Consider the following 25,183-nt stretch of genomic DNA (forward strand, 5'->3'; position numbering starts at 1 on the left):
TAAAGTCCCCCATAACAACCACCCTGCTACTTTCACTCTTCTCCTGAATCATCCTCGCAATACTATCCTCTACTTCTCTCGGACTATTGGGAGGCCTGTAGAAAACACCTAACAGGGTGACCTCACCTTTCCTATTTCTAACCTCAGCCCAAACTACCTCATATGGCAAATCTTCCTCCATCGTCCTTTCCACCGCTGTAATACTATCCTTGACAAGCAATGCCACACCATCCCCTCTTTTACCCCCATGTCTGACCCTACTAAAACATTTAAACCCTGGAACCTGCAACAGCCATTCCTGCCCCTGTTCTACCCACGTCTCTGTAATGGCCACAACATCGAAGTCCCAGGTACAAACCCACGCTGCAAGTTCACCTACCTTATTTCTTATACTTCTGACATTGAAGTATACACACTTCAAGCCACCTTTCTGTTTACAGGCACCCTCCTTCGAAATCGATGCCTTGTTCCTAACCTCCCTACACTCAAGGTCCTGTACCCTGAAGCTACAGTCCAGGTTCCCATGCCCCTGCAGAGTTAATTTAAGCCCTCCCAGTTGCCTGAGGCTGGATTTGAACCTCACAGTGTCTCTGGCGCTGTGAGGCAACAGTGCTAACCACTGAGCCACCATGCCGCCTTCACCTTGACCTTTCTGTGTCTGTTCTCTAATGTAATGTAATTTTTAAAGTAAACCCTAAGTTTTCAGTTTAGCTCAGTTTCGAAAAGTGTGGCGCTGGAAAAGCATAGCAGATCAGGCAGCATCAGAGGAGCAGGAAAACTGATGCTTCAGGCATAAGCCCTTCATCAGTTTAGCTCAGTTGCCAACATACTCACCTTGCAGTCAGAAGATTACAGATCTCAACCCCTACAAACTTCAGCACAGACACTAGACTGATTTCCCACTGCAGTTACTGCATTGTTAGAGGCATCGTCTGTGCAAGGCTTTAAACCAAAACTCTCTGTGGTGGCTCAGGTAGATACAAAAAAAATCCTATGACCCAACTCAGCAGATGTCATACATTCATACAATACGAAGAGTCCCTTTGGCCCATCATGTCTGTGCTGGCTTATCTGCATTAGTCCCACTTACCATAGTGTTGAATGTTATGACAGTTAAAGTTCTCATCCAAGTCCACTTTCAAGTTTGTAAGGTTTCCCTCCTCACCAACCTTCCCAGATAGTACATTCCAAAGCCCCACCAGCCCCTGGGTGAAAAAGGTTTCCCTTAGATACCTGCTCAAGTTCCTGCCTTTCATCTTAAAATTATGTCCCTTTGTTACTGACCTTCAGCTAAGACAAACAGCTGCTTTCCATCCACCCTGTCCATAACCTTCAATCTTGTACAGCTCTATCAGGACTTCCTGAACCTTCTCTCCTCTGTCTGTCCAGCCTCTCTTCATCGTTAAACCGCTCCCTCCCAGGCAACATCTCCTCTGTACCGCCTCCAGGGCAATCCCATCCTTCTTACAGTGCAGGGACCAGAACTGACCACAGTACTCCAGCTGTGGCCAAACCAAAGTCCTGCACAGCTCCAACATCACCTCTCTACTCTTATAATCTGTGCCATGACTGACAAAACGAGTGTCCCGTATGCCATCTTAACAATGCCAGGCAAAGTGGCAGTTATTATTGTTTTCATTGATGAATTGACTTCCTCTGTAGGCTGCCATGATGCCATTTCAATGCTCAACCTCTGGGCTGCTAGTAATGTAGCATTCTTACATCACTGCCCCACCATTTCCCACAAACATACTGACACATCTGCCTTCCCTCTTAGAGGAAAGGGAAGAAATATACTGTCTTCAGGCAGGGGAAAAAATTGTAATGCTTGGTTATGCTCATCTTATACCAGGGTGGAGCTAATGTATTTACCTCATACTAGGGATATCTTTTCTCTAAAGAGAACTTTAAATTAAAAACCCAATGAGATTGACCCTTAAATGAGTCAAGAAGAATTGGATATGTCAAATATTTATTTGGCCACATTCTACCAGAAATGTTTATGGCTATTCCTACCCGAAACCTCCTGCCATGCTATGTCCAGACTCATATGCCTTGCCAATGTCCTCACAGCCTGACCCCACTCTGTCAGACCTATCATCCAGCTGAGCCTATGCTGACCTCTTTCTCCTGAGTTTCACTTTGCCCTCTAGAAGGATTCACTGTTCCCTTTGTGGGTGGCACGGTGGCACAGTGGTTAGCACTGCTGCCTCACAGCGCCAGAGACGCGGGTTCAATTCCCAACTCAGGCGATTGACTGTGTGGAGTTGCACATTCTCCCCGTGTCTGCGTGGGTTTCCTCCGGGTGCTCCGGTTTCCTCCCACAGTCCAAAAATGTGCAGATTAGGTGAATTGGCCATGCTAAATTGCCTGTAGTGTTAGGTGAAGGGGTAAATGTAGGGGTACGGGTGGGTCGCGCTTCAGAGGTCGGTGTGGACTTGTTGGGCCGAAGGGCCTGTTTCCACACTGTAAGTAATCTAATCTAATCTGTCAGCTCCAATCATCACAAAGAGTTCTTTGTGAAAACTCCAAGGCTGAGTCAGATCGACAGAAAACCATCAGCCAAATTACTCTAGGAAAGGGCTTATCCAGTGCTGCCAGCAACGGTCTTACGCTTTGTATGTATGCAGAAAAGGTTTTCCTACCCCAGCAATTTCAATGATGACTTGCTCCGTGATGCCTTTTCCTGCTGTGAGTCTTGTTGCACACTGCAGGTAAGTTATTGCCTTCCTCAAATCTCCTTCAGACACATTGATAAGCAGAGCAAGGGTCTAGATATGATCAAATACAACATGATATAATAAAAACATTTATCACACACACCAACTGCAACTCAAAGTTCATGTTCAATGGGAGGGAATCGAACCAGAAGTGAAATCCAAGTCAACCGCAGTAACGTCACAGAGGGAGATGACCTTAACTCAAAAATTACATCAGCTGTAGTTTTTTTTGTGATCTAATCTCTACAGAAGATTTCAATAATCAAAGCACAAATTAACCTTTAAAAACAAGAATCCAGTAAACTTGAAATTTATATTTTATTAATTGGTGGGGAGGCAATAGCCAAGTGGTATTCTCAGTAGACTATTAATCCAAGAAGGTAAAAACAATGACTGCAGATGCTGGAAACCGGATTCTGAATTAGTTGGTGCTGGAAGAGCACAGCAGTTCAGGCAGCATCCAAAGTGCAGCGAAATCGCCATTTCCAGCTTTTGCCCAAAACCTCGATTTCGCTGCACTTTGGGTGCTGCCTGAACTGCTGTGCTCTTCCAGCACCACTAATCCAGAATATTAATCAAGAACTCAGGTAATGTTCCGAAGACCATAGAGTATTGTGTACGGTTTTAATCACCCTGTTAGAGTAAAGACACAGTTAAAGAGGAAAGAGTGTAAAGGAAATTTACGAGGATGTGGCCACGACTAGTAGGCCTGAATTATAGGGAGAGGTTGGTCAGGGTAGGACCTTATTCATTGGAGCGTAGGAGAATGAGGGTGACCTTACTGAAGTGCATAAAATCATCAGGGACATAGACAGTCTTTTTCCCAGGGATGGGGAATTGAAAACTAGAGAGCATTGGTGTGAGGTGAGAGAGCTGAAAATGTGTTGCTGGTTAAAGCACAGCAGGTCAGGCAGCATCCAAGGAACAGGAAATTCGACATTTCGGGCCAGAGCCCTTCATCAGGAATGCACCTTCATCAGGTGAGAGAGGAAAGATTTGAGGAGGACCTGAGGGGCAATTTCTTCTCACAGAGAGTGGTGCGGATATGGAATGGGCTGCCAGAGAAAATGAGCTGGAAACGTGTTGCTGGGAAAAAAAAAGTGCTGCTGGAAAACTGGGCGGCACGGTGGCACAGTGGTTAGCACTGCTGTCTCACAGCATCTGAGACCCAGGTTCAATTCCTGACTCAGGCGACTGACTGTGTGGAGTTTGCACGTTCTCCCCGTGCCTGCGTGGGTTTCCTCCGGGTGCTCCGGTTTCCTCCCACAGTCCAAAGATGTGCGGGTCAGGTGAATTGGCCATGCTAAATTGCCCGTAGTGTTAGGAAGGGATAAATGTAGGGGTATGGGTGGGTTGCGCTTCAGCGGGTCGGTGTGGACTTGTTGGGCCGAAGGGCCTGTTTCCACACTCTAAGTAATCTAAAAAAAAAGTGTTGCTGGAAAAGCGCAGCAGGTTTCGGGCAGGAGCCCTTCATCAGGAAAATGGTTGAGGGAGGTACAATAGCAGCATTTTAAAAACATTTGGATAGGTACATGGATGGGAAGGATTTAGAGGGATATGTGGGCAGTTGGAGCCATCTGAGTGGGCACCATGAGCAGCATGGACCAATTTGGAGAAAGTGAGGACTGCAGATGCTGGAGATCAGAGTCAGAAAGTGTGGTACTGGAAAAGTACAGCAGGTCAGACAGCATCTGAGAGCAGGAGAGTGGACGTTTCAAGCATAAGCTCTTCATCGGTTTGGGCCAAAGGGCCTGTTTCTATGCTGTATAACTCTATGACCTGGGTTCAAATCTCACCATGGGCAGATGGAGGAATTTGAATTCAATAATAAATCTGGAATCAGAGTCTGGAACCGTTGTCAATAGTTAGTAAGACCCAACTGAATTCAGTAATATCCTTTGGGGAATGAAATCTGCCATCCTTACCTAGACTGGTCTACATAATGGGACTGCATCTGTACGGGGAAAACAGTTAATGTTCTGGAAAAGAGTCACCGGACCCAAAACGTTGACCCTGAGATCCTTCCACATTCAGCAGAGATTTTCCTGCACCTCCACACACGCTAACTACTGTATCCTTTGCTCTCAATGTGATTTCCTCTACATTGGGGAGACAGGATGCCAACTTGCAGAACATTTCATGGAACATCTCTGGGACACACGCACTAAACAATCCCACCGTCCTGTGGCTGAACCCTACAAGTCCCCCTCCCACTCCACTAAGTACATGCAAGTCCTGGGCCTCCTCCATCGCCAAATTCTAGTCACCTAACCCCTGGAGGAAGAATGCCTCATCTTCCACCTTGGGACCCTCTAACCACACGGGATCAATGTGGAGTTCACCAGTTTACTCATCTCCCCTTCTTATCCAAGATCAACCCTCCAACTTGGCACTGCCCTCTTGACCTGTCCATCTTCCTTCCCATCTATCCACTCCACCGTCCTCTCTGACCCACCACTTTCACCTACCTATCGCATTCCCACCTACCTTCCACTCAGCCTCCCACTTATCTCTCAGCCTCCTTGGGCTTCCCCATATTCCTGATGAAGAAGTTATGCTCCAAACATCGACACACCTGCTCCTGGGATGCTGCCTGACCAGCTGTGCTTTTCCAGCATCACACTGACTCATCAGCAGACTCAGCCTTGCTGCTCCAACACCTTAATCCATGGCCCACACACTGTCTGCACTCGCAAGCCCACCGTGAGAATGGTTGCTTGGACACAGAATCAGTCAGCATGCAGAAACAGACTCTAATCATTCTCATGTAGACTTTAATATAAGGTCATGCTGTCAGGAGAGAAACAATACGTTAGGAAATTTCCAAGAATTTAAGTAAACCCAAGGGGTACACAGCAGTTTGAGATGGTTTAGGCTGGTGTGGGTAGAAAGCTGGTGGAAAGATAACCAGATGGAAAAGAGAGAGCCCACAAGAAAGGGGAAAAATAAATCATCAGAACATTTGGCCAGCAGGTTAGGGAGGAGTTGGTCTCATAGTACTATTGCTAGATTGCTAATTCAGAGACCCAGGGAATGTTCTGCAGATCCAAATTTGAATCCTGCCACAGCAGATGGTGGGATTTGAATTCAATAAAAATCTGGAATTAAGAATGTAATGATAACCATGAATCCATTGTCGCCTTGTTGCAAAAACTCCGTCGGATTCACTAATGTCCTTTAGGGAAGGAAACTGCCCTCCTTACTTGTTCTGACCTACATGTGTCTCCAGACCCACAGCAATGGGGTTGACCAATAACTGTCCACTGGCCAATTAGGGACGGGCAAAAATGCTGGGCCTAGACAGCAATACCCTGAATGAAAAAAAAACCACACTGTAGGAATCAGCCTCTATAGCCACAACAGGCAACGCTGAACCCAGAAACAGCATACACCCTGGGTGTAGCCCATTATCTGTGCAGACAAGGGGGTGTTATTGTCATCAGAACAGAAAGATAGTGCCAGTGCAGTGGACCCAAACCAGGTCAAAATTACATTTGGTATTCTGATTAAAACTTGAACTCCAAACATTCCACACAACAGCAGAGACTTACTTCATCGCTGCACTGTATACTCTCCTTCCCACAGATGGACAGCAACCTTTTCAGCTGTATATCATCTGTCAAAGGTTTAAAACGGAACTTTGAACAGCGAGATGTTAGTGGTTCAATTATCCTGAAAAGACAGACAAAAGAATCACACGTGAGCAAACAGATCAATTGTACACACTTTCTTGCCAGTGACTTGATGTCACTGTCACAATGGAGCCAGCTTTATATTCCATTGACATTCTTAACATTGTACAAAAACAGACTCCACAATCCCACTCCACAGCAACACAGTTATCCTGCAAATCTTTTTATGTGTGAACTCACCACTGTATTTAATTAAACAGCAGAAGGTGAGGGATTAATTTTGCACGACCTGATCTGCGTAATTTTTAAGTTGCTATATCTGCCACCTAAGACAGGGATCAATACTTCACACACTAAAATAACAGGTCAGGGGGAGGGTAAAACACTTCCTCCATCTTATGGAAAACAATTAAACCAATTCCCCATACACACAAGATCAATGAGATAAACAGGCTGAATTACAATCCTGGTCTAACATTACCCATCTTGTCTGCTGTTAGAAACAAATTTTTACAAGCTCCAGTGATTAAAGGTCAATTTTTTTTTAACTTATCAAAGTCTAGGAAACAGGAATCTCTTCTGAAGCCATTTATCCAACAGGGAGATATTCCTCTTCATCAGAAGATGATTTATGTGCAAAATAGATTAACCAAACACAACAATTATATTTTAATTAAAACATAGGGGTTCAAGCAAATCTAACTCAAGCAACTCGAACTGCTTGAAAAACAAAGACCATCCAGCTGATGGAGAGTAGCAGACTTGGAGTTAAAGAAACACAAATCATTCAAATCAAAATAAATAAAGTCACAATAAAAATAACAGCTCATTTCTAAGGGAGAACTGAAATAAAATAATTTGTTAAACTTGTACACAAAATCTTTGTTAGGTCACAACTGGAAAACAATTTTGAAAACGAAGTGAGGGGTGGCCCATATAGGTCTCGAAGGTTATGGAAGAGTTGAACAAGGTAGTTTTATAGATGTTGCCACCTGCTGGAGAAGCAAAACTAGAGACTATCAAAACAAATCAGTCATTAATAAATCTGAGAGAATTCAGTCGAAACCTCTTTACCCTTATAGCAGTAGAATGTAGAACCCAATTCAACATAATAAATGACGCGACTAGTTAGACACATTTAAAGAAAAGCTACATCAACATATGGAAGGAAGAGGAACCCAGAAATCTAAACAATTGCCTGGGGCAGCATGATGGCTCAGTGGTTAGCACTGCTCCCTCGCAGCACCAGAGACCAGAGTTTGACATCAGCCTTGGGCAACTGTCTGGCTGTGTTGAGTTTGCACATTCTCCCCACATCTGTGTGGGCTTCCACTGGGCGCTCCAGTTTCCTCCAAAGATGCGTAGGTTTGGTGGATTGGCCACAGCAAATGCAGGGTTACAGGGATAGGATGGGGCCTGGGGTCTGAGTGGGATGCTCTTCAGAGGATTTGTAAAGACTCAATGGGCCGAAATCCTCTTCCCGCACTGTAGGGATTCTGAGAGTACTGGAGACACCAGAGAGTCAATATTTTTCATCTTGTACTTATCAGGACTAGAATACAAGAAACAGACTTGAAAAATAATCTTCCAATTTAGTTCTTGGATCCTAGGCCACTTGAATGTAACACAAAAGGCTTCAATATTGTGCCTCCTGTTAGTAACATTTAATATCAGAATATGTTGGTACAGTTACATGGAGAGATACAGGAGGTCGCTTGTGTGGATCATAAACACTGGCCTGCATCAAGTGGCCTGAAAGGCAGGGTTCTGCACTCTAAAATATCATACCACCTACAATATACAATCAGTATATTCAACATTCAAATTCTAGATTTAAAAAACTTGACTGAAAAGTAGTTAAGACAAACTAGACATTCTGTTCGGCACAATTAACTATTTTGATTCCAAAAAAATGGTTTCAATACATATGTCAATTAAAACTTGATCTCTTTGATAGGATATTGTGTTGTTATTGAATAATATATAATTCATTAATGAATAAGCAATGTACCCAAAATTAACTCTCCAATGGCCTAGTGTGATATGAAACAAAATCGAATATTGTGGCCTTTAGATAGTTGCCAGTCTCCCACCTGCTGATGTAGTTACAGATGAGGCAGAAGCGGGTGGTTTTCGATTCTCTTTCCATCGTCCGGCGAAGAGCAGCTTGCGCAGCATTCGTCATGGAATCGGCTTCATCTAAGATGACAATTTTAAACGGCGGAGCAGGCTTTCCACTGGAAGAAATAACAAAGATTGCAATGGCCTAAGGAAGAGGTCTACAAACTGGATTACAGTCAGAAAAACGCACAAAGGGAGTCACTTACTCTAGCTCCAAAAGCTTGTTCCCACTCTCTCCCATTGACTTTGATCCCTTCAGTCCTAAGATCTATCTCTAACTCCGTCTTGAAAACATTCAATGTTTTGGCCTCAACTGCTCTCTGTGACAGAGAATTCCACAGGCTCCCCACTCTCTGGGTGAAAATAGGTACGTGAGGAATAAAAGGATGACGAGGGTAGGAATAGGGCCAGTCAAAGACAGAAGGGGGAAGTTGAGTGTGGACCCTGTGGAAATCAGAGAGGTGCTAAACGAATATTTCTCATCGGTTTTCATTCAGGAAAAGGATAATATTGTCAAGGAGAAGAAGGAGATACCAGGTATTAGACTAGAAAGGACCAAGGTTACTAAGGAGGAGATGTCATCAGTTCTAAAAGGAAAGTTAGTAGACAGATCTTCTGGGCGCCGGAAGGGATTTTCCAAGGATTCCCTGGGAAGCTAGGAAGGTGGTGTTGGAGCCTTTGGCTTTGATCTTTGAGTCACCATTATCTACAGGTTTGTACCAGAGGACTTGAGGATTGCAAAATGTTGTGCCCTTGCTCAAGGGCAGTAGAGATGACCCAGGTAATTATAGACCAGTGAGCCTTACATCTGTTGTAGGAAAAGTTTTGGAAAGGATTATAAGAGATAGGATTTACAATCATCTAGCAAGCAACAATTTGATTTCAGATAGTCAACATGGTTTTGTCAAGGGCAGGTCATGTCTCAAAAATCTTACTGAGTTTTTTGAGAAGGTGACCAAGCATGTGGATCAGGGTAGGGTGGTTGATGTGGGGTGTATGGACTTCAGTAAAGCCTTTGATAAGGATCCACATGGTAGGCTGTTGGAGAAAATGCAGAGACATGAGATTGAGGGTGATTTAGCAGTTTGGATTAGAAACCGGCTTTCAGTAAGAAGACGAGTGGTGGTTGTTGGAAAATATTCAGCCTAGAATTTGGTCACTAGTGGTATGCCACAAGGATCTGCTTTGGGACCACTGCTGTTTGTCAGGCATAGGTGGATGGGTAAGTTTGCAGATGAGACTAAAGTCGGTGGAGTAGTGGACAGTGTGGAAGAATGTTACAGGTTGCAGGGGGACTTGATAAACTGCAGGATTGGACTGGGAGGTGGCAAATGGAGTTCAATGCAGATAAATGTGAGGTGATTCACTTTGGGAAGAATAACAGGAAGGCAGAATACCGGGTCAACGGAAAGATTCTTGGTAGTGTGGATGCGCAGAGGGATCTTGGAATCCATGTACATAGATCCCTGAAAATTGTCACCCAGGTTGATAGCGCTGTTCAGAAGGCATATGGTGTGTTAGGCTTCATTGGTAGGGGGATTGAGTTCTGGAGGCACAATATCATGCTGCAACTATACAGAACGCTAGTGCGGCTGCACTTGGAATATTGTGTACAGTTCTGGTCGTCCCATTACAGGAAGGATGTGGAAGCATTGGAAAAGGTGCAGAGGAAATTTACCAGGATGTTGCCTGGTCTGGAGGGAAAGTCTTATGAGAAAGGCTGAGGGACTTTGGGTCTGTTCTGATTGGAAAGAAGGCGGCTAAGAGAGGATTTGATAGAGAAATACAAGACGATCAAAGATTAGATAGAGTGGACAGTGAGAGTATTTTTCCTAGGACGATGACGTTAGTGTGTACGAGGGGGCATAGCTACAAATCGAGGGTGATAGATTTAAGACAGATGTCAGAGGCAGGTTCTTTACACAGAGAGTGATAAGGGTGTGGAATGCCCTACCTGCTAATGTAGTTAACTCAGCCACATTAGGGAGATTTAAACAATCCTTGCATAAGCACATGGATGATGATGGGATAGTGTAGGGGGATGGGCTTAGATTAGTTCACAGGTCGGCACATCGAGGGCCGAAGGGTCTGTTCTGCGCTATATTGTCCTATGTTCTAAAACACTTCTCATCTCAGTCCAAAATTACCTGCCCTGTATTCCTCAGGTTGTGACCCCTGGTTCTGGACACCCCAGTCATCAGGAACATCGTTCCTACATTTTCACAAAAGAAAAATGAAAGAACGGCAGATGCTGGAAATCAGAAACAAAAACTGAAATTGCTAGAAAGGCTCAGTAGGTCTGGCAGCATCTGAAGAGAAAGCAGAGGTAACCCTTCCTCAGAACATTTTTGATTCCCTTTCCATTGCTCAGTGAAGCACCCATCACTGAATCTGCTTCAACCGAGATGACTATGTTAAACATCAGGGCAGGCGATCAGGACAGATCAGGACCCTTCTGAAGAAAGGTCACTGGACCTGAACCATTAACTCTGCTGTCTCTCCACAGAGAATGCCAAACCTGTTGAATTTTTCCAGCAATTTCCATTTTTTCCTTTATCTAACCTGTTTAAGTCTGTTAGAATTTTATAGGCTGATGAGATCTTCTGTCATTCTTCTAAACTCCTGTGAATAAACAAACATAGAAAACAGGGGTAGGTATAGGCCATTCGGCCCTCAAGCCTTCTCCCATATGTCTGATCATCCAACCCAGTCCCCGTTCCAGCTTTCCCCCATACCCTTTGACCTGAGCTAAACAGTGAAATTCTAACTTCCATCATCTGATAGTCCATATTTACCACCAACATAACAGTTTCTGGCTTATCAATAATCTACAGATTTGTCGGCAGTTTCTTTGAAACTAATGGGGCAGCATGGTGGCACAGTGGTTAGCACTGCTGCCTCACATCACCAGGGTCCCAGGTTCAATTCTAGCCTCGGGTTACTGTCTGTGTGGAGTTTGCACATTCTCCCCATGTCTGCGTGGGTTTCCCCTGGGTGCTCCAGTTTCCTCCCATAGTGTTGGTGCATCATTCGGAGGGAAATGGGTCTGGGTGGGTTACTCTTCGGAGGGTCGGTTGGGCCGAAGGGCCTGTTTCCACACTGTAGAGAATCTAATATTATCTTTCCTTGTTGAGCCACATACAAATCAGGAAGAGGATTAGACCAATCAGCAAGATATTGATCGATCCAGCTGCAGCCTGAACTCCACATTTCTGTCCAGCCTCAATAACCTGACACTTCCCCCATTAGTCTGGAACGTATCTGCCTTTCCCTCAAAAGAATCCACTTACACTACTTCAACTGTCGCTGCAGGAGAGAGTTCCAAAAATCCACAACCTTTCGACAAAGAAAAATTCCTCTCTGCCTTGGTCTTAAATAGGAAATGCCTTATTTTTATTCTTATATTCTGTCCCCTAGCTCTAGATTTTCCTACAGGGAACACGTCATCTCAGCACCTAACTTTAGGGTAAGTGATGGTCTAGTGGTATTATCACTGGATTGTTAATCCAGAGACTCAGATAATGTCTTTGAGGCCTGGATTCAAATCCTGCCAGAGCAGATGGCAGAACTTAAATTCAATAAAAATCTGGAATTAGGAGTCTAATGATGACCACAAATCCATTGTCAATTATCGGAAAAACCTACCTGGTTCACTAATGGTCTACATACGTTTCTGCAATGTGGTGACTCTCAACTGCCCTCTGAAATGGCCTAGCAAGCCATTCGGTCGTATCAATCGTTCCAAAGTCTCAAGAAATAAATGAAACCAGACAGACCACCTGGCATTAACCTTGACACTGGAAAAGACAACGGCTGAAACAGACCCACTGACCCTGCAAAGTCCTCCTGCCAAACATCTGTGGGCTAGTGCCAATACTGGGAGAGCTGTCTCACAAACAGTCAGATAACAGCCGAGCAGAGTCATATTCACAGTGTCATACCTTACAGACAATGTCCCAGACCCCACCTTCACCATCCCTAGATATGTCCTGTCCCATTGACAAGACATCCCAGCAGAAGTGGTGGCAAGGTGGGATACAGCCAGGAGGGAGTTGCCCTGGGAGTCCTCACCATTGACTCCGGACCCCATGAAGTCTCATGGCTTCAGGCTAAACACGGGCAAGGAACCCTCCTGCTGATCACCACACACCGTCCTCCCTCAGCTGATGAATCAGTACATCTCCATGTTGGGCAACACTCAGACGAAGCACTGAGATGGCAAGAGCACTAAATGTACTCTGGGCGGGGGAATTCAGTGCCTACAACCAAGAGTGGCTCAGTCGCAGCACTATTGATCGAGCTGGTCAGGTCCTAATGGACATAGCTCCTTGACCGGGTCTGTGGCAGGTGGTGGGGGAACCAAGAGGGAAAAACATATTTGACCTCATCCTTACCAGATACATCTCTCCAAGACAGTATTGGTAAGAGTGACCACTGCACAGTCCTTATGAAGACAAGGTCCCGCCTTCACACTGAGAACATCCTCCATCGTGCTGTGTGGCACTATCACTGTGCTAAATGGGACAGACTTCAAACAAATCTAGCAACTCAAGACTGGGCCATCAACAGCAGTTGAATTGTACTCCAGCACAATCTGTAACCTCGTGGCCCAGCATATCCCCAGTCAACCATTACAATGAGGCCAGGAATCAAGCACGGTTTAATGGAGTGCAGGAGTAGCAGCAGACATACCTGAGGATGAGGTGTCAACCTGGTGAAGCTTCCAAACATACATGCCAATAGCATAAGCAGCAAGTGATAGACAGATCACACAACCAAAGGATCAGATTGAAGTTCTGCAGTCCTGCCACTCCCCGTTATGAATGGTGGTGGACAATTAAACAATGGAGAAGGCAGCTCCACAAATACCCCCATCTTCAAAGATGGAAGAGCCCAACATATCGATGTAAAAGATAAGGCTGAAGCTTTCGCAGCAATCTTGAGCCAGACGTGCCGAGTGAATGATCCACCTCGGCCTCTTCCAGTGCTCCCCAGCATCAGAGACCAGTCTCCAGCCAATCCGACTCACTCCATGTGATATCAACAAACAACGAGAGGCTCTGGATACTGTAAAGACTATGCGGCCTGACAACATTCCAACATTATTACTGAAGACTTGTGCTCCCCTAGCCAAGCTGTTCCAGTACAGCTACAACACTGGCATCTACCTGACAATATAGAAAATTGCCCAGATATCTCCTGTCCATAAAAAAGTAGGACAAATCCAACCCGGACAATTACCATCCCATTGGTCTACTCTCGATCATCAATAAGGTGATGAAAGGTGTCATCAACAACGCAATCAAGCAGCACCTGCTCAGTGACACCCAATTTGGGTTCCCCCAGGGTCACTCAGCTCCTGACCTCATTCCAGCCTTGGGTCAAACATGGACAAAAGAGCTGATTTCCAGAGGGGAGGGGAGAGGGACAGCCCTCATCAAGGCTGCATTTGGCTGAGTGTAGCATCAAGGAGCCCTAGCAAAACTGGACACAGGGGGCAAACACTCAGCTGGCTGGAGTCGTACCTGACACATAGGAAGATAGCTGTGGTTGTTGGAGGTCAGTCATCTCAGCTCCAGGCCATCTTTGCAGGAGTTCCTCAGGGTAGTGTCCTAGGCCCAACCATCTACATGTTCTTCATCAATGACCTTCCCTCCATAAGATCAGAAGTGGGGACGTTCGCCAATGTTTGCACATTGTTTAGCACCATTCACGACTCCTTAGATACTGAAGCAGTCCGTGTCCAAATGCAACAAGATCTGAGCAATATCCAGGCTTGGGCTGACATGTGGCAAGTAACACTCACGCCACAGCTGTGTGCATCTACAAGATAGTAACCTGGGGCCAAAGCAGCTAGGCACATTATAAAATTGGCTAAATAACTTGTACAAGCAAGGTCTGACAGAATGCAAAGAGGCCAAGGTTACCACAGGTCAAATGCAAGCAAGAATCATCCTTCCTGATGAAGGACTTATGCCCAAAACGTCGATTTTCCAGCTCTCAGATGCTGCCTGACCTGCTGTACGTTTCCAGCACCACACTCTTGACTCTGATCTCCAGCATCTGCAGTCCTTAGCTGTCTCCTCGCAAGCAAGGGTCAGCCCAACCCTGCCATGCTATTGAGCAATGGGAGAATTATAATGAACTGGAACTCATTCATTCATAACAATAGGGAGGGAGTCTGTTGGTGTATCTTGGCCAGACCCCCTGGCACCATGGAGCAATCAGATCTTGGAAAGTGGATGGATAAACCTGGGATAACTCTTACTGGGCACTGTGACATCTGCCCTGTGACCCCCACTAGCTGAAGAGAACATTCCAGAAGGGCGTTTTTTAGATTAGATTAGATTAGAATAGCCCAACAAGTCCACACCGACCCGCCGAATCGCAACCCACCCATACCCATTCCCCTACATTTACCCTTTCACCTAACACTATGGGCAATTTAGCATGGCCAATTCACCTAACCTGCACATCTTTGGACTGTGGGAGGAAACCGGAGCACCCGGAGGAAACCCACGCAGACACGGTGAGAGTGTGCAAACTCCACACAGTCAGTCGCCTGAGGCAGGAATTGAACCCGGGTCTCTGGCGCTGTGAGGCAGCAGTGCTAACCACTGTGCCACCGTGCCGCCCATTCATAAAGGGGGAATAAAAAGAGATGCCTGCCGGCCAGTCCCTCAGCAAAGATTCAGCCAGTGAAGACTCCGACTGAGACCTATCTTTATACCAAGACGACCCTGAGTGCACCCCTTGACAGAGCTCAGTAAATTGGACCTAGCAGCTCAATCACAGCAGGCAGTCAGCCTAATCTGGGCAAAATATTAACTTGCTGTGTAAGAGCCAATTCTTTAACTTAAAAGTGTTTTAATTAAACTAAGTGTGAATCACAGTCCTTTGTCACGAAGAAGAGTACTTGGGTAAACACATTGTTATGAATAATAAATTGGTTGAAGTATCAAACATTTCACAGGCAAAGATGCACTGCAGAAATTCACCCAAACCCTCAACCATGACCAATCAGAAATCCTGAACTGCTCCTCATATGCCTCCTGTGACCAACCCTATAAACTTCCTCTGGACCACCCCCCTAAGACGTCAAGAAACAGCTCAACACAGTGGATATAACAAAGACTACAGGGCGTGACAACATTCCAACAATCAGCCTGAAGACGAAGTGCACAGCAAGTTGTGCCCCTGGGCAAGCTGTTTCAAGGAAGCTCCAACTCTGACATTTGCTAGAACTGCTTGGGAGGATTTAAACTAGTAAGGTGGGGGGGTGGGACCCAGGGAGATAGTGAGGAAAGAGATCGATCTGAGACGGGTACAGCTGAGAACAGAAGTGAGTCAGGGCAGGCAGGGACAAGGTAGGACTAATAAATTAAATTGCATTTATTTCAATGCAAGGGGCCTAACAGGGAAGGCAGATGAACTCAGGGCATGGTTAGGAACATGGGACTGGGATATCATAGCAATTACGGAAACATGGCTCAGGGATGGGGAGGACTTGCAGCTTAATGTTCCAGGATACAAATGCTACAGGAAGGATAGAAAGCGAGGCAAAAGAGGAGGGGGAGTGGCTTTTTTGATAAGGGATAGCATTACAGCTGTGCTGAGGGAGGATATTCCTGGAAATACATCCAGGGAAGTTATTTGGGTGGAACTGAGAAATAAGAAAGGGATGACCACCTTATTAGGATTGTATTATAGACTCCCCCAATAGTCAGAGGAAAATTGAGAAACAAACTTGTAAGGAAATCTCAGCTATCTGTAAGAATAATAGGGTAGTTATGGGAAGGGAATTTAACTTTCCAAACATCAACTGGGACTGCCATAGTGTTAAAGGTTTAGATGGAGAGGAATTTGTTAAGTGTGTACAAGAAAATTTTCTGATTCAGTATATGGATGCACCTACTAGAGGAGGTGCAAAACTTGACCTACTCTTGGGAAATAAGGCAGGGCAGGTGACTGAGGTGTCAGTTTGGGAGCACTTTGGGGCCAGTGACCATAATTCTATTCGTTTTAAAATCGTGATGGAAAAGGATAGACCAGATGTAAAAGTTGAAGTTCTAAATTGGAGAAAGGCCAATTTTGATGGTATTGGGCAAGAACTTTTAAAAGCTGATTGGAGGCAGATGTTCGCAGGTAAAGGGACGGCTGGAAAATGGGAAATGGACTCAGGCGACTGACTGCATGGAGTTTGCATGTTCTCCCCGTGTCTGCGTGGGTCTCCTCCAGGTGCTCCGGTTTCCTCCCACAGTCCAAAGATGTGCGGGTCAGGTGAATTGGCCATGCTAAATTGCCCGTAGTGTTAGGTAAGGGGTAAATGTAGGGGTATGGTGTGGGTTGCGCTTCGGCGGGTCGGTGTGGACTTGTTGGACCGAAGGGCCTGTTTCCACACTGTAAGTAATCTAATCTAAAATGAGATAACAAGAATCCAGAGAAAGTATATTCCTGTCAGGGTGAAAGGGAAGGCTGGTAACTACAGGGAATGCTGGATGACTAAAGAAATTGAGGGTTTGGTTAAGAAAAAGAGGAAGCATATGTAAGGTATAGACAGGATAGATCGAGTGAATCCTTAGAAGAGTATAAAGTAGGAGAATACTTAAGAAGGAAATCAGGAGGGCAAAATGGGTACATGAGATGGCTTTGGCAAATAGAATTAAGGAGAATCAAAAGGGGTTTTACAAATATATTAAGGACAAAAGGGTAACTAGGGAGAGAATAGGGTCCCTCAAAGATCAGCAAGGCAGCCTTTGTGTGGAGCCACAGAAAATGGGGGAGACACAAAATGAATATTTTGCATCAGTATTTACTGTGGAAAAGGATATGGAAGATATAGCCTGTAAGGAAATAGATGGTGACATCTTGCAAAATGTCACCAGATTACAGAGGAGGAAGTGCTGGATGTCTTGAAACAGTTAAAAGTGGATAAATCCCCAGGACCTCATCAGGTGTACCTGAGAACTCTGTGGGAAGCTAGAGAAGTGATTGCTGGGCCTCTTGCTGAGATATTTGTATCATCGATTGTCACAGGTGAGGTGCCGGAAGACTGGAGGTTGGCAAACGTGGTGCCACTATTTAAGAAGGGCGGTAAAGACAAGCCAGTGAACTATAGACCAGTGAGCCTGATGTCGGTGGTGGGCAAGTTGTTGGAGGGAATCCTGAGGGACAGGACGTACATGTATTTGGAAAGGCAAGGACTGATTAGAGATAGTCAACATGGCTTTGTGGGTGGGAAATCATGTCTCACAAACTTGATTAAGTTTTTTGATGAAGTAACAAAGAAGATTGATGAGGGCAGAGCAGTAGATGTGATCTTTATGGACTTCAGTAAGGCATTTGACAGGGTTCCCCATGGGAGACTGATTGGCAAGGTTAGATCTCATGGAATACAGGGAGAACTAGCCATTTTGATACAGAACTGGCTCAAAGGTAGAAGACAGAGTGTGGTGGTGGAGGGTTGTTTTCCAGACTGGAGGCCTGTGACCAGTGGAGTGCCACAAGGATCGGTGCTGGACCCTCTACTTTTTGTCATTTACATAAACGATTTGTATGGGAACATAAGAGGTACAGTTAGTAAGTTTGCAGATGACACCAAACTTGGAGGTATAGTGAACAGCGAAGAGGGTTAGCTCAGATTACAACAGGATCTTGACCAGATGGGCCAATCGGCTGTGAAGTGGCAGACCGAGTTTAATTCAGATAAATGCAAGGTGCTGCATTTTGGGAAAGCAAATCTTAGCAGGACTTTTACGCTTAATGTAAAAAATGAGGTCTGCAGATGCTGGAGATCACAGCTGCAAATGTGTTGCTGGTCAAAGCACAGCAGGTTAGGCAGCATCTCAGGAATAGAGAATTCGACGTTTCGAGCATAAGCCCTTCATCCTGATGAAGGGCTTATGCTCGAAACGTCGAATTCTCTATTCCTGAGATGCTGCCTAACCTGCTGTGCTTTGACCAGCAACACATTTGCAGTTTTACGCTTAATGGTAAGGTTCTAGGGAGTGTTGCTGAACAAAGAGACCTTGAAGTGCAGGTTCATAGCTCCTTGAAAGTGGAGTTGCAAGTAGATAGGATAGTGAAGGAGGAGTTTGGTATGCTTTCCTTTATTGGTCAGAGTATTGAGTACAGGAGTTGGGAGATCATGTTGCGGCTGTACAGGACATTGGTCAGGCCACTGTTGGAATATTGCGTGCAATTCTGGTCTCCTTCCTATCGGAAAGATGTTGTGAAACTTGAAAGGCTTCAGAAAAGATTTACAAGGATGTTGCCAGGGTTGGAGGATCTGAGCTACAGGGAGAGGCTGAACAGGCTGGGGCTGTTTTCCCTGGAGCGTTGGAGGCTGCGGGGTGACCTTATAGAGGTTTGCAAAATTATGAAGAGCATGGATAGGATAAATAGGCAAAGTCTTTTCACTGGCATTGGGGAGTCCACAACTAGAGGGCAGAGGTTTAGGGTGAGAGGGGAAAGATATAAAAGAGAGCTAAGGGGCAACAATGATTAAAATATTGAGATTTGAAATTTGATCTCTGTTATAGTAACCTTTAAACAAATGCCGATTGTAAGCACCAACTCGCTTCCTTAACGTGCTTTCAGGAAGTAAATCGGTCATCCTTTCCTGGTCTGGACTAAAATATCACTAACTCTAAATGCCCTCTGAAATTACTGAATCAAACTGCTCCGAGGTCTAAAAGGATGAAACTGAACAAAATACCAGGCACCAACCTGTACTTTGGGAAGAGAACGACAAACTCAGTCTTGTCCACCCTGAGGAAACCTCCTTCCTAACATAAATTAGATTATCTTCCCTACAGTGTGGAAATAGGCCCTTCGGCCCAACAGTCCACACCGACCCTCAGAAGATTAACCCACCCAGACTCATTTCCCCCTGACTAATGCACCCAACACTATGGCTAGTTTACCTAACCTGCACATCGTTTGCACTGTGGGAGGAAACCGGAGCACCCAGAGAAACCCATGCAGACACGGGGAGAATGTGCAAACTCCACACAGACAGTCGCTTGAGGAGGGAATTGAACCTGGGTCCCTGGCGCTGTGAGGGTGCAGTGCTAACCACTGACATACCCGTGCCACCCTCAGTGCTCGTGACACATTTACAGAGCTTTCCCACAGACTACACCGAAAGGAAGAGACCATTTAACCCACTGAACCTTCCCCCCACCCACCCCCCCATTCCAGTTCATGTATGACCATCTCCTCAATGCACTTTTACCACATTCTCCACAACCCTTGAAGCCATTAATCATAGAAACATACAAAATAGGAGCTGGAGTAGATCCTTCAGCCCACTGAGCTCACTCCTTCATTCAATATAATAATGACTATCCCTGTATTTCCACATCGTACTGCTGCTCTTTCCCCGTCTATTTTGTTCTTATTTATATCCCCTGCCTTGGTCTCCACAACCTTACATGGTCAACAATTCCCTAAGGTCCATCAGCCACTAAGTGAAGAAATTCCCGCAGGTCCCAGTACAAAGTGGCCTGTCCTGTCCCCTAAGACTGTGGCCCTTTGCTTTAGAAATCCCAGCCAGGGGAAACATCATCCCTGCCTCCGGTTGGTCCAGCCCTGTCAGAGTTTTGTATGTTTCACTGAGATCCGTTCTCATTCTTCTCAACTCCAGTGAACACAGGCCCAGCCTACGCAATCTTTGCTCATATAACAAACCTGCCAGCCCAGCACCAGTCTGGTCATCCTTCACTGCATTCACTGTGATGAGGATATTCTTTAATAGGTAAGTATTCCAGACACCCCTTGCTATTTTTGGAACTTGCCAATATCCCTTTGACAAGTCTTTTCGTAATGAACTGTACATTCCCAGACTTTTCAATACAGTCCTCCAATTGTGAAATATGCTGTGAATCTACTCATGCACATGGACTGCGCAATAAACTATACACAACCACTGTGATACCTCACAACAGGTGAGCTCCAGTTACTATGACTCGACTCAGTAATGTCATTGTCAATCATGGCATGACACATTGGGATCACGTGGACAATTAATCCTGCTTTCCCAGTCATCCTAACAGTTAAGACTTGCAGAAATACCCAATTTGCCTTCACTGATCAGAACATTCATTGTAGGAGTTGGGATGTCACTTTGCAGCTGTACAGGCCATTGGTGAGGCCACCGTTAGAATACTGCATTCAGTTTGCCTTTCTACAGGAAGGATGCCGTTAAACTTGAGAGAGTGCAGAAAGGGTTTACAAGGATGTCGCCAGGACTGATAGGTTTGAGTAACAGGGAGAGCTAAACAAGCTGAGGCTTTTTCTCTGGAGAGTCAGGGGCTGAAAGACAATCTTATAAAGATTTATAAAATCGTGACAGTCATGGATAGGGTGAATAGCCAGGACCTTGGTCCTAGCGTTGGCGAGTCCAAAACTGGACAGCATATTTTTAAAGTGAGAGGTGAAAGACTTAAAAAGGACCTGATGGGTAAATTCTTCACACAGAGGATGGTATGTGCATGGGATGAACTGCCAAAGTGGTGGAGACAGGTATAACTACAACATTCAAAAGACATCTGACATATGAATCGAAGTGTTTAGAGGCACGTGGGCCAAATGCTGGCAAATGGGACCAGGTCAGATTGGGGTGTCTGGTCAGTGTGGATGAGTTGGACCAAAGGGTCTGTTTCTGTGCTGTATGACTCTGTGACTCTACTTCTCCCAATTTCTAGACCCAGGTTGATCAAGAACATAGATTAGGTTTCTGTACATAACAAGAGTTATCATTTATTACAAATAATTAGAATCTAGGTACAGGTAAACAGTTATAACCTTCAACATGTAACACCACTAATTAAAACTCTAATCCCCTTCTAAGCTCCCCCCTTAAACAGACAATACAGACACTGACAGGAATAAAAATATAAAAGGAATAGAGCAGCAAAACTGGAAACACAGTTCAGGAGACTTTGCTTTTTAAATGATCTGTTCAGCTGGTCCTTGCTGATAAGAAAGTTTCTTCTTGGTTTGCGTTGTCTGAATGCTTCCATTGATTTGAGAGAGGCACAGAGCGGCCTGTTCTCCTATAGAAAGTCTCCAACTTATTGGTTAAATATTACAGCCTACAGCACCTCCTGTAGGACAGATAAACTGGCATTCTTCAGGTTTAAAGTGGGTTTTGACTGCAGAGAACTGAGAGACAGCTCCTCGGCAGGTGGGATCTGATCACTTCTCTACATCTCGTGCCCAGTCTCAAACTGCTCAGTTACAAGACAGCCAATCACACAACTGTAGGCAGGCAAAACACCCTTGTCATCAATCATGAGTCACTAGTTCACAGACAGATAACATTCTTGTTGTGGTTCTGTTCGCCGAGCTGGGAGTTTTTGTTGCAAACGTTTCGTCTCCTTTCTAGGTGACATCCTCAGTGCTTGGGAGCCTCCTGTGAAGCGCTTCTGTGATGTTTCCTTCGGCATTTATAGTGGCTTGTTTCTGGCGCTTCCGGTTGTCAGTTGCTGTCCGCTGCAGTGGCCGGTATATTGGGTCCAGGTCGATGTGGACCCAAACACATTGACCTGGACCCAATATACCGGCCACTGCAACAGACAGCTGGAACTGACAACCGGAAGCGACAGATACAAATCACTATAAATGCCGAAGGAAACATCACAGAAGCGGTTCATAGGAGGCTCCCAAGCACTGAGGATGTCACCTAGAAAGGGGACGAAACATCTGCAACACAAATTCCCAGCTCAGCGAACAGAACCACAACAACGAGCACGAGCACTCAAGCTACAAATCTTCTCCCAAACTTAGATAACATTCTTGATGCCAACCAAAGCTCCATCTGTAAACGATGACCTCAGCTCCAGTTTGACTATTAACACATCAATTAGTGCCTGTTCAATCAGCTGCTGAAACAGTGCTGCCAGGAGTGCCAGGTTACTTGCTTTTCAAAACATGCAGCAATCCTCGCAAATTCCTGATTTTAAAACAGTTTTAATTTCTGACTACACTTTAAAAAATACATGCACAGTCATGAATGTAATCTCTTCCCTCATGGGCTAACTTCTCTATGTTGACTCTGTAACAATGTTGTTTATGACAGCACATCCCTTGCATTAACATGGCCAAACATACTTTCCCTGACCTATTTATTCAAATCACCATATGAGTCTGTAACAGCGTGAGTCACCTTAATAGATTTGGATGCGAGAGTATAATATTCCATTTAATTTTTTAAGCACCTCCATATTATTCAACCTGATTACTGAGGATTACGTTTGAAATGTTTAATTTCTGATTCATTCTCAAATTGCTTCAATATTTTTATTTCATTCTCTACTCCTTTTACTACCCTAAATACTGTTCTCTCCTGACCATCCTCCTTATAACATTGTTTCAATATATTGATATGACAGACTTGCTGATTTTTTCCTCCTGTTGGATTCACAGCATTGAGTTTCTTTTTGACTGGATAAGGCCATGTCTCCCGACAACAAACTTCAAGCTTTGGCCTTTCTTTATGCTCAGGTTTTCAGTTTGTTGGGTAATCTTCAAATTTTTTTGGACAACTCGCATGTTATGGTTAATTTTTCTTGGAAACTTGACATACAAAGTTTCTGAGCACTGATTTATAATGTTCCGGAAAATAATGTAAGGGGTCCTCTCACCTCATGCCCGTACATCAATTGAAAAGGACTGAATCCTGTGGACTTATGAGGGACAACCCTAATGGAAAACAGTAAAAAGAAACTCCTTCATTCTAATCAAATTCCTGAGAATAAACTCTCATGATCTTTAAAGTTTGCTGTAATTTTTCTAACAATCCTTGAGACTGTGGATGATCAGCTGAAGGTGTAATGACTCAAAACCTGGAAACACAAAAATGAAACTAAAAGAATTGTTTTCTCCCCCCTCCTTTAACAACAAAACACATAAATAAATAAATATAAATAATGCTTTAGCTTTACTAATTTCTCCACTTTAGACCTCAAGTTGACAAACAACAATAAGAAGAATATACTATGAGCCCTACTACCACAATAGCAAATTCATGGTTGGACGATGTCCGGTGGGAGAGGGCTACTGTGGAACTCAGACTGGCACAGTCCAGTTGTCCAAATGACTTGTTTCTGCCTTCTACATTCTCTCCAGTCGTTAGGCTTTAGTAAACAAATAAAAAATGCGTGATTTTGTTCTGTCCCAATCTGAAATAAAATAATTCACAATAACATTTCACAATAACTCTAACTCTCACAGAAAAGTTGCTACTTACTCTGAGCGAGAGCCAGCTACAGTCAATTGTGCAAACCTTTTCACTTTTTCTCGAACAACCTGGATACCACGTTCATCAGAGGCATTTAGCTCAAGAATTCTCTTCCGGTATAAATCTGGGCTGTAAATGTTGCACAGAATTCATGTCAGTATATCAGATCAAGTAAGCCACATTCTCAGGCTACGCATTTCCAACAGGTTACAAAGCTGGTGCTACTTTTGAAGAATGAGATCTTCAATGTTTTTAAAGAATTTCAGGTTTTTTTTTGTTGGGAAGAAGCCATGGAATATGTGCATTTCAATAAGTCATTAAGTACTGCAGATATCATGGTTTCTAAGCAGCTGTCAAAGGAGTATTGAAGTTGGTGCAGTGCTTCTTGCAGATGGTTCTCACTACTGTTACCAGTTGTCAATGATGAAGGAGGCAGAAGTTTAAGGCGTTGGACAAGGTGTCAGGTAAACAGCTACTTTGCACTTCAGGGTGCCTTCATCTTGAGCAATATTGGAGCTACACTTGTCTTGACAGGCCCTGACTTGTACAATGGAAAGGCTTTTGGAATTCAGGAGGTGAGGTACCCTCTGTGAAAAGAAAACTCCTGTCTCTGACACCCTTCTTGCCAGTGTTAACACAACTGGTCCAGTGAGGTTTCTGCTCAATAGGGAGCCAACCCTCCTAACTCCAGTATATTGATGGTTAGGGTAATTTAGAGATGGTAACAATTGTGGCATAAGACGTTTGAAAACTGCTTCCTGTTAACTGAATCCAACTTGAAATCAATTGTTTTTTGAAACAGGACCATGCTAACTTACCCAAAGAGTTCTCTTGCTGCAGCAAGTATTGTGGAAGTTTTCCCTGTGCCTGGAGGTCCATAAAAAAGCAAGTTGGGAAGCTGCAAAAGAAAACAAAAGCATTTGCAAAATAAATCTACAGGAATATCTGCACTTAAACTAGACACTAAGTTACAAACAGATGACTTAGGAGAAGTAAGCCAATCAATTCTGCAAACCTGTTCCCCCATTCAGTAAGATCACAGCTGCCTGCTTCAAACTCCAGGTTTCCTTCGACCCCAATAATCTTCGACTTTGTGGTCTAATGAGAATCTATTGACCTTTGCCTCGAAAATATTTAATAATTCTTACTACCCCCAGAACAGAATTCCCATTTTCTCTGTGCTCCAATTATAAAACAGTAGTCTTAGAGTCATAGAGATGTACAGCATGGAAACAGATCCTTCAGTCCAACCCGTCCATGCCGACCAGATATCCCAACCCAATCTAGTCCCACCTGCCAGCACCCAGCCCATATCCCTCCAAATCCTTCCTATTCATATAAACAGCCAAATGCCTCTTAAATGTTGCAATTGTACCAGCCTCCACCACTTCCTCTGGCAGCTCATTCCATACACATACCACCCTCTGCATGAAAAGGTCTCTTTTATATCTTTCCCCTCTCACCCT

The 25,183-nt window shown here is 44.6% G+C and overlaps 1 protein-coding gene across 2 annotated transcripts in view; it reads right to left on the reverse strand.

The window, feature by feature from the left end:
* The window catches only part of rfc4 (replication factor C (activator 1) 4), a 38,674-nt gene that overhangs the window by 7,070 nt on the left and 6,421 nt on the right, over positions 1-25,183 (reverse strand). For both annotated transcript variants that reach the window (XR_009645309.1, XM_060833987.1), the window contains exons 4-8: positions 24,536-24,615; positions 23,727-23,846; positions 8,446-8,589; positions 6,272-6,392; positions 2,646-2,771 (exon numbers count right to left, since the gene is read on the reverse strand). Coding sequence is in view for 1 of the 2 variants with exons in the window: in XM_060833987.1 (XP_060689970.1) it covers positions 2,646-2,771; positions 6,272-6,392; positions 8,446-8,589; positions 23,727-23,846; positions 24,536-24,615 (591 nt within the window). In the remaining variant the exon portion in view is untranslated. The remainder of the gene's footprint in view (positions 1-2,645; positions 2,772-6,271; positions 6,393-8,445; positions 8,590-23,726; positions 23,847-24,535; positions 24,616-25,183) is intronic.

The sequence above is a fragment of the Hemiscyllium ocellatum genome, chromosome 13, assembly GCF_020745735.1.
Source record: "Hemiscyllium ocellatum isolate sHemOce1 chromosome 13, sHemOce1.pat.X.cur, whole genome shotgun sequence".
NCBI classification, from domain to species: domain Eukaryota; kingdom Metazoa; phylum Chordata; class Chondrichthyes; order Orectolobiformes; family Hemiscylliidae; genus Hemiscyllium; species Hemiscyllium ocellatum.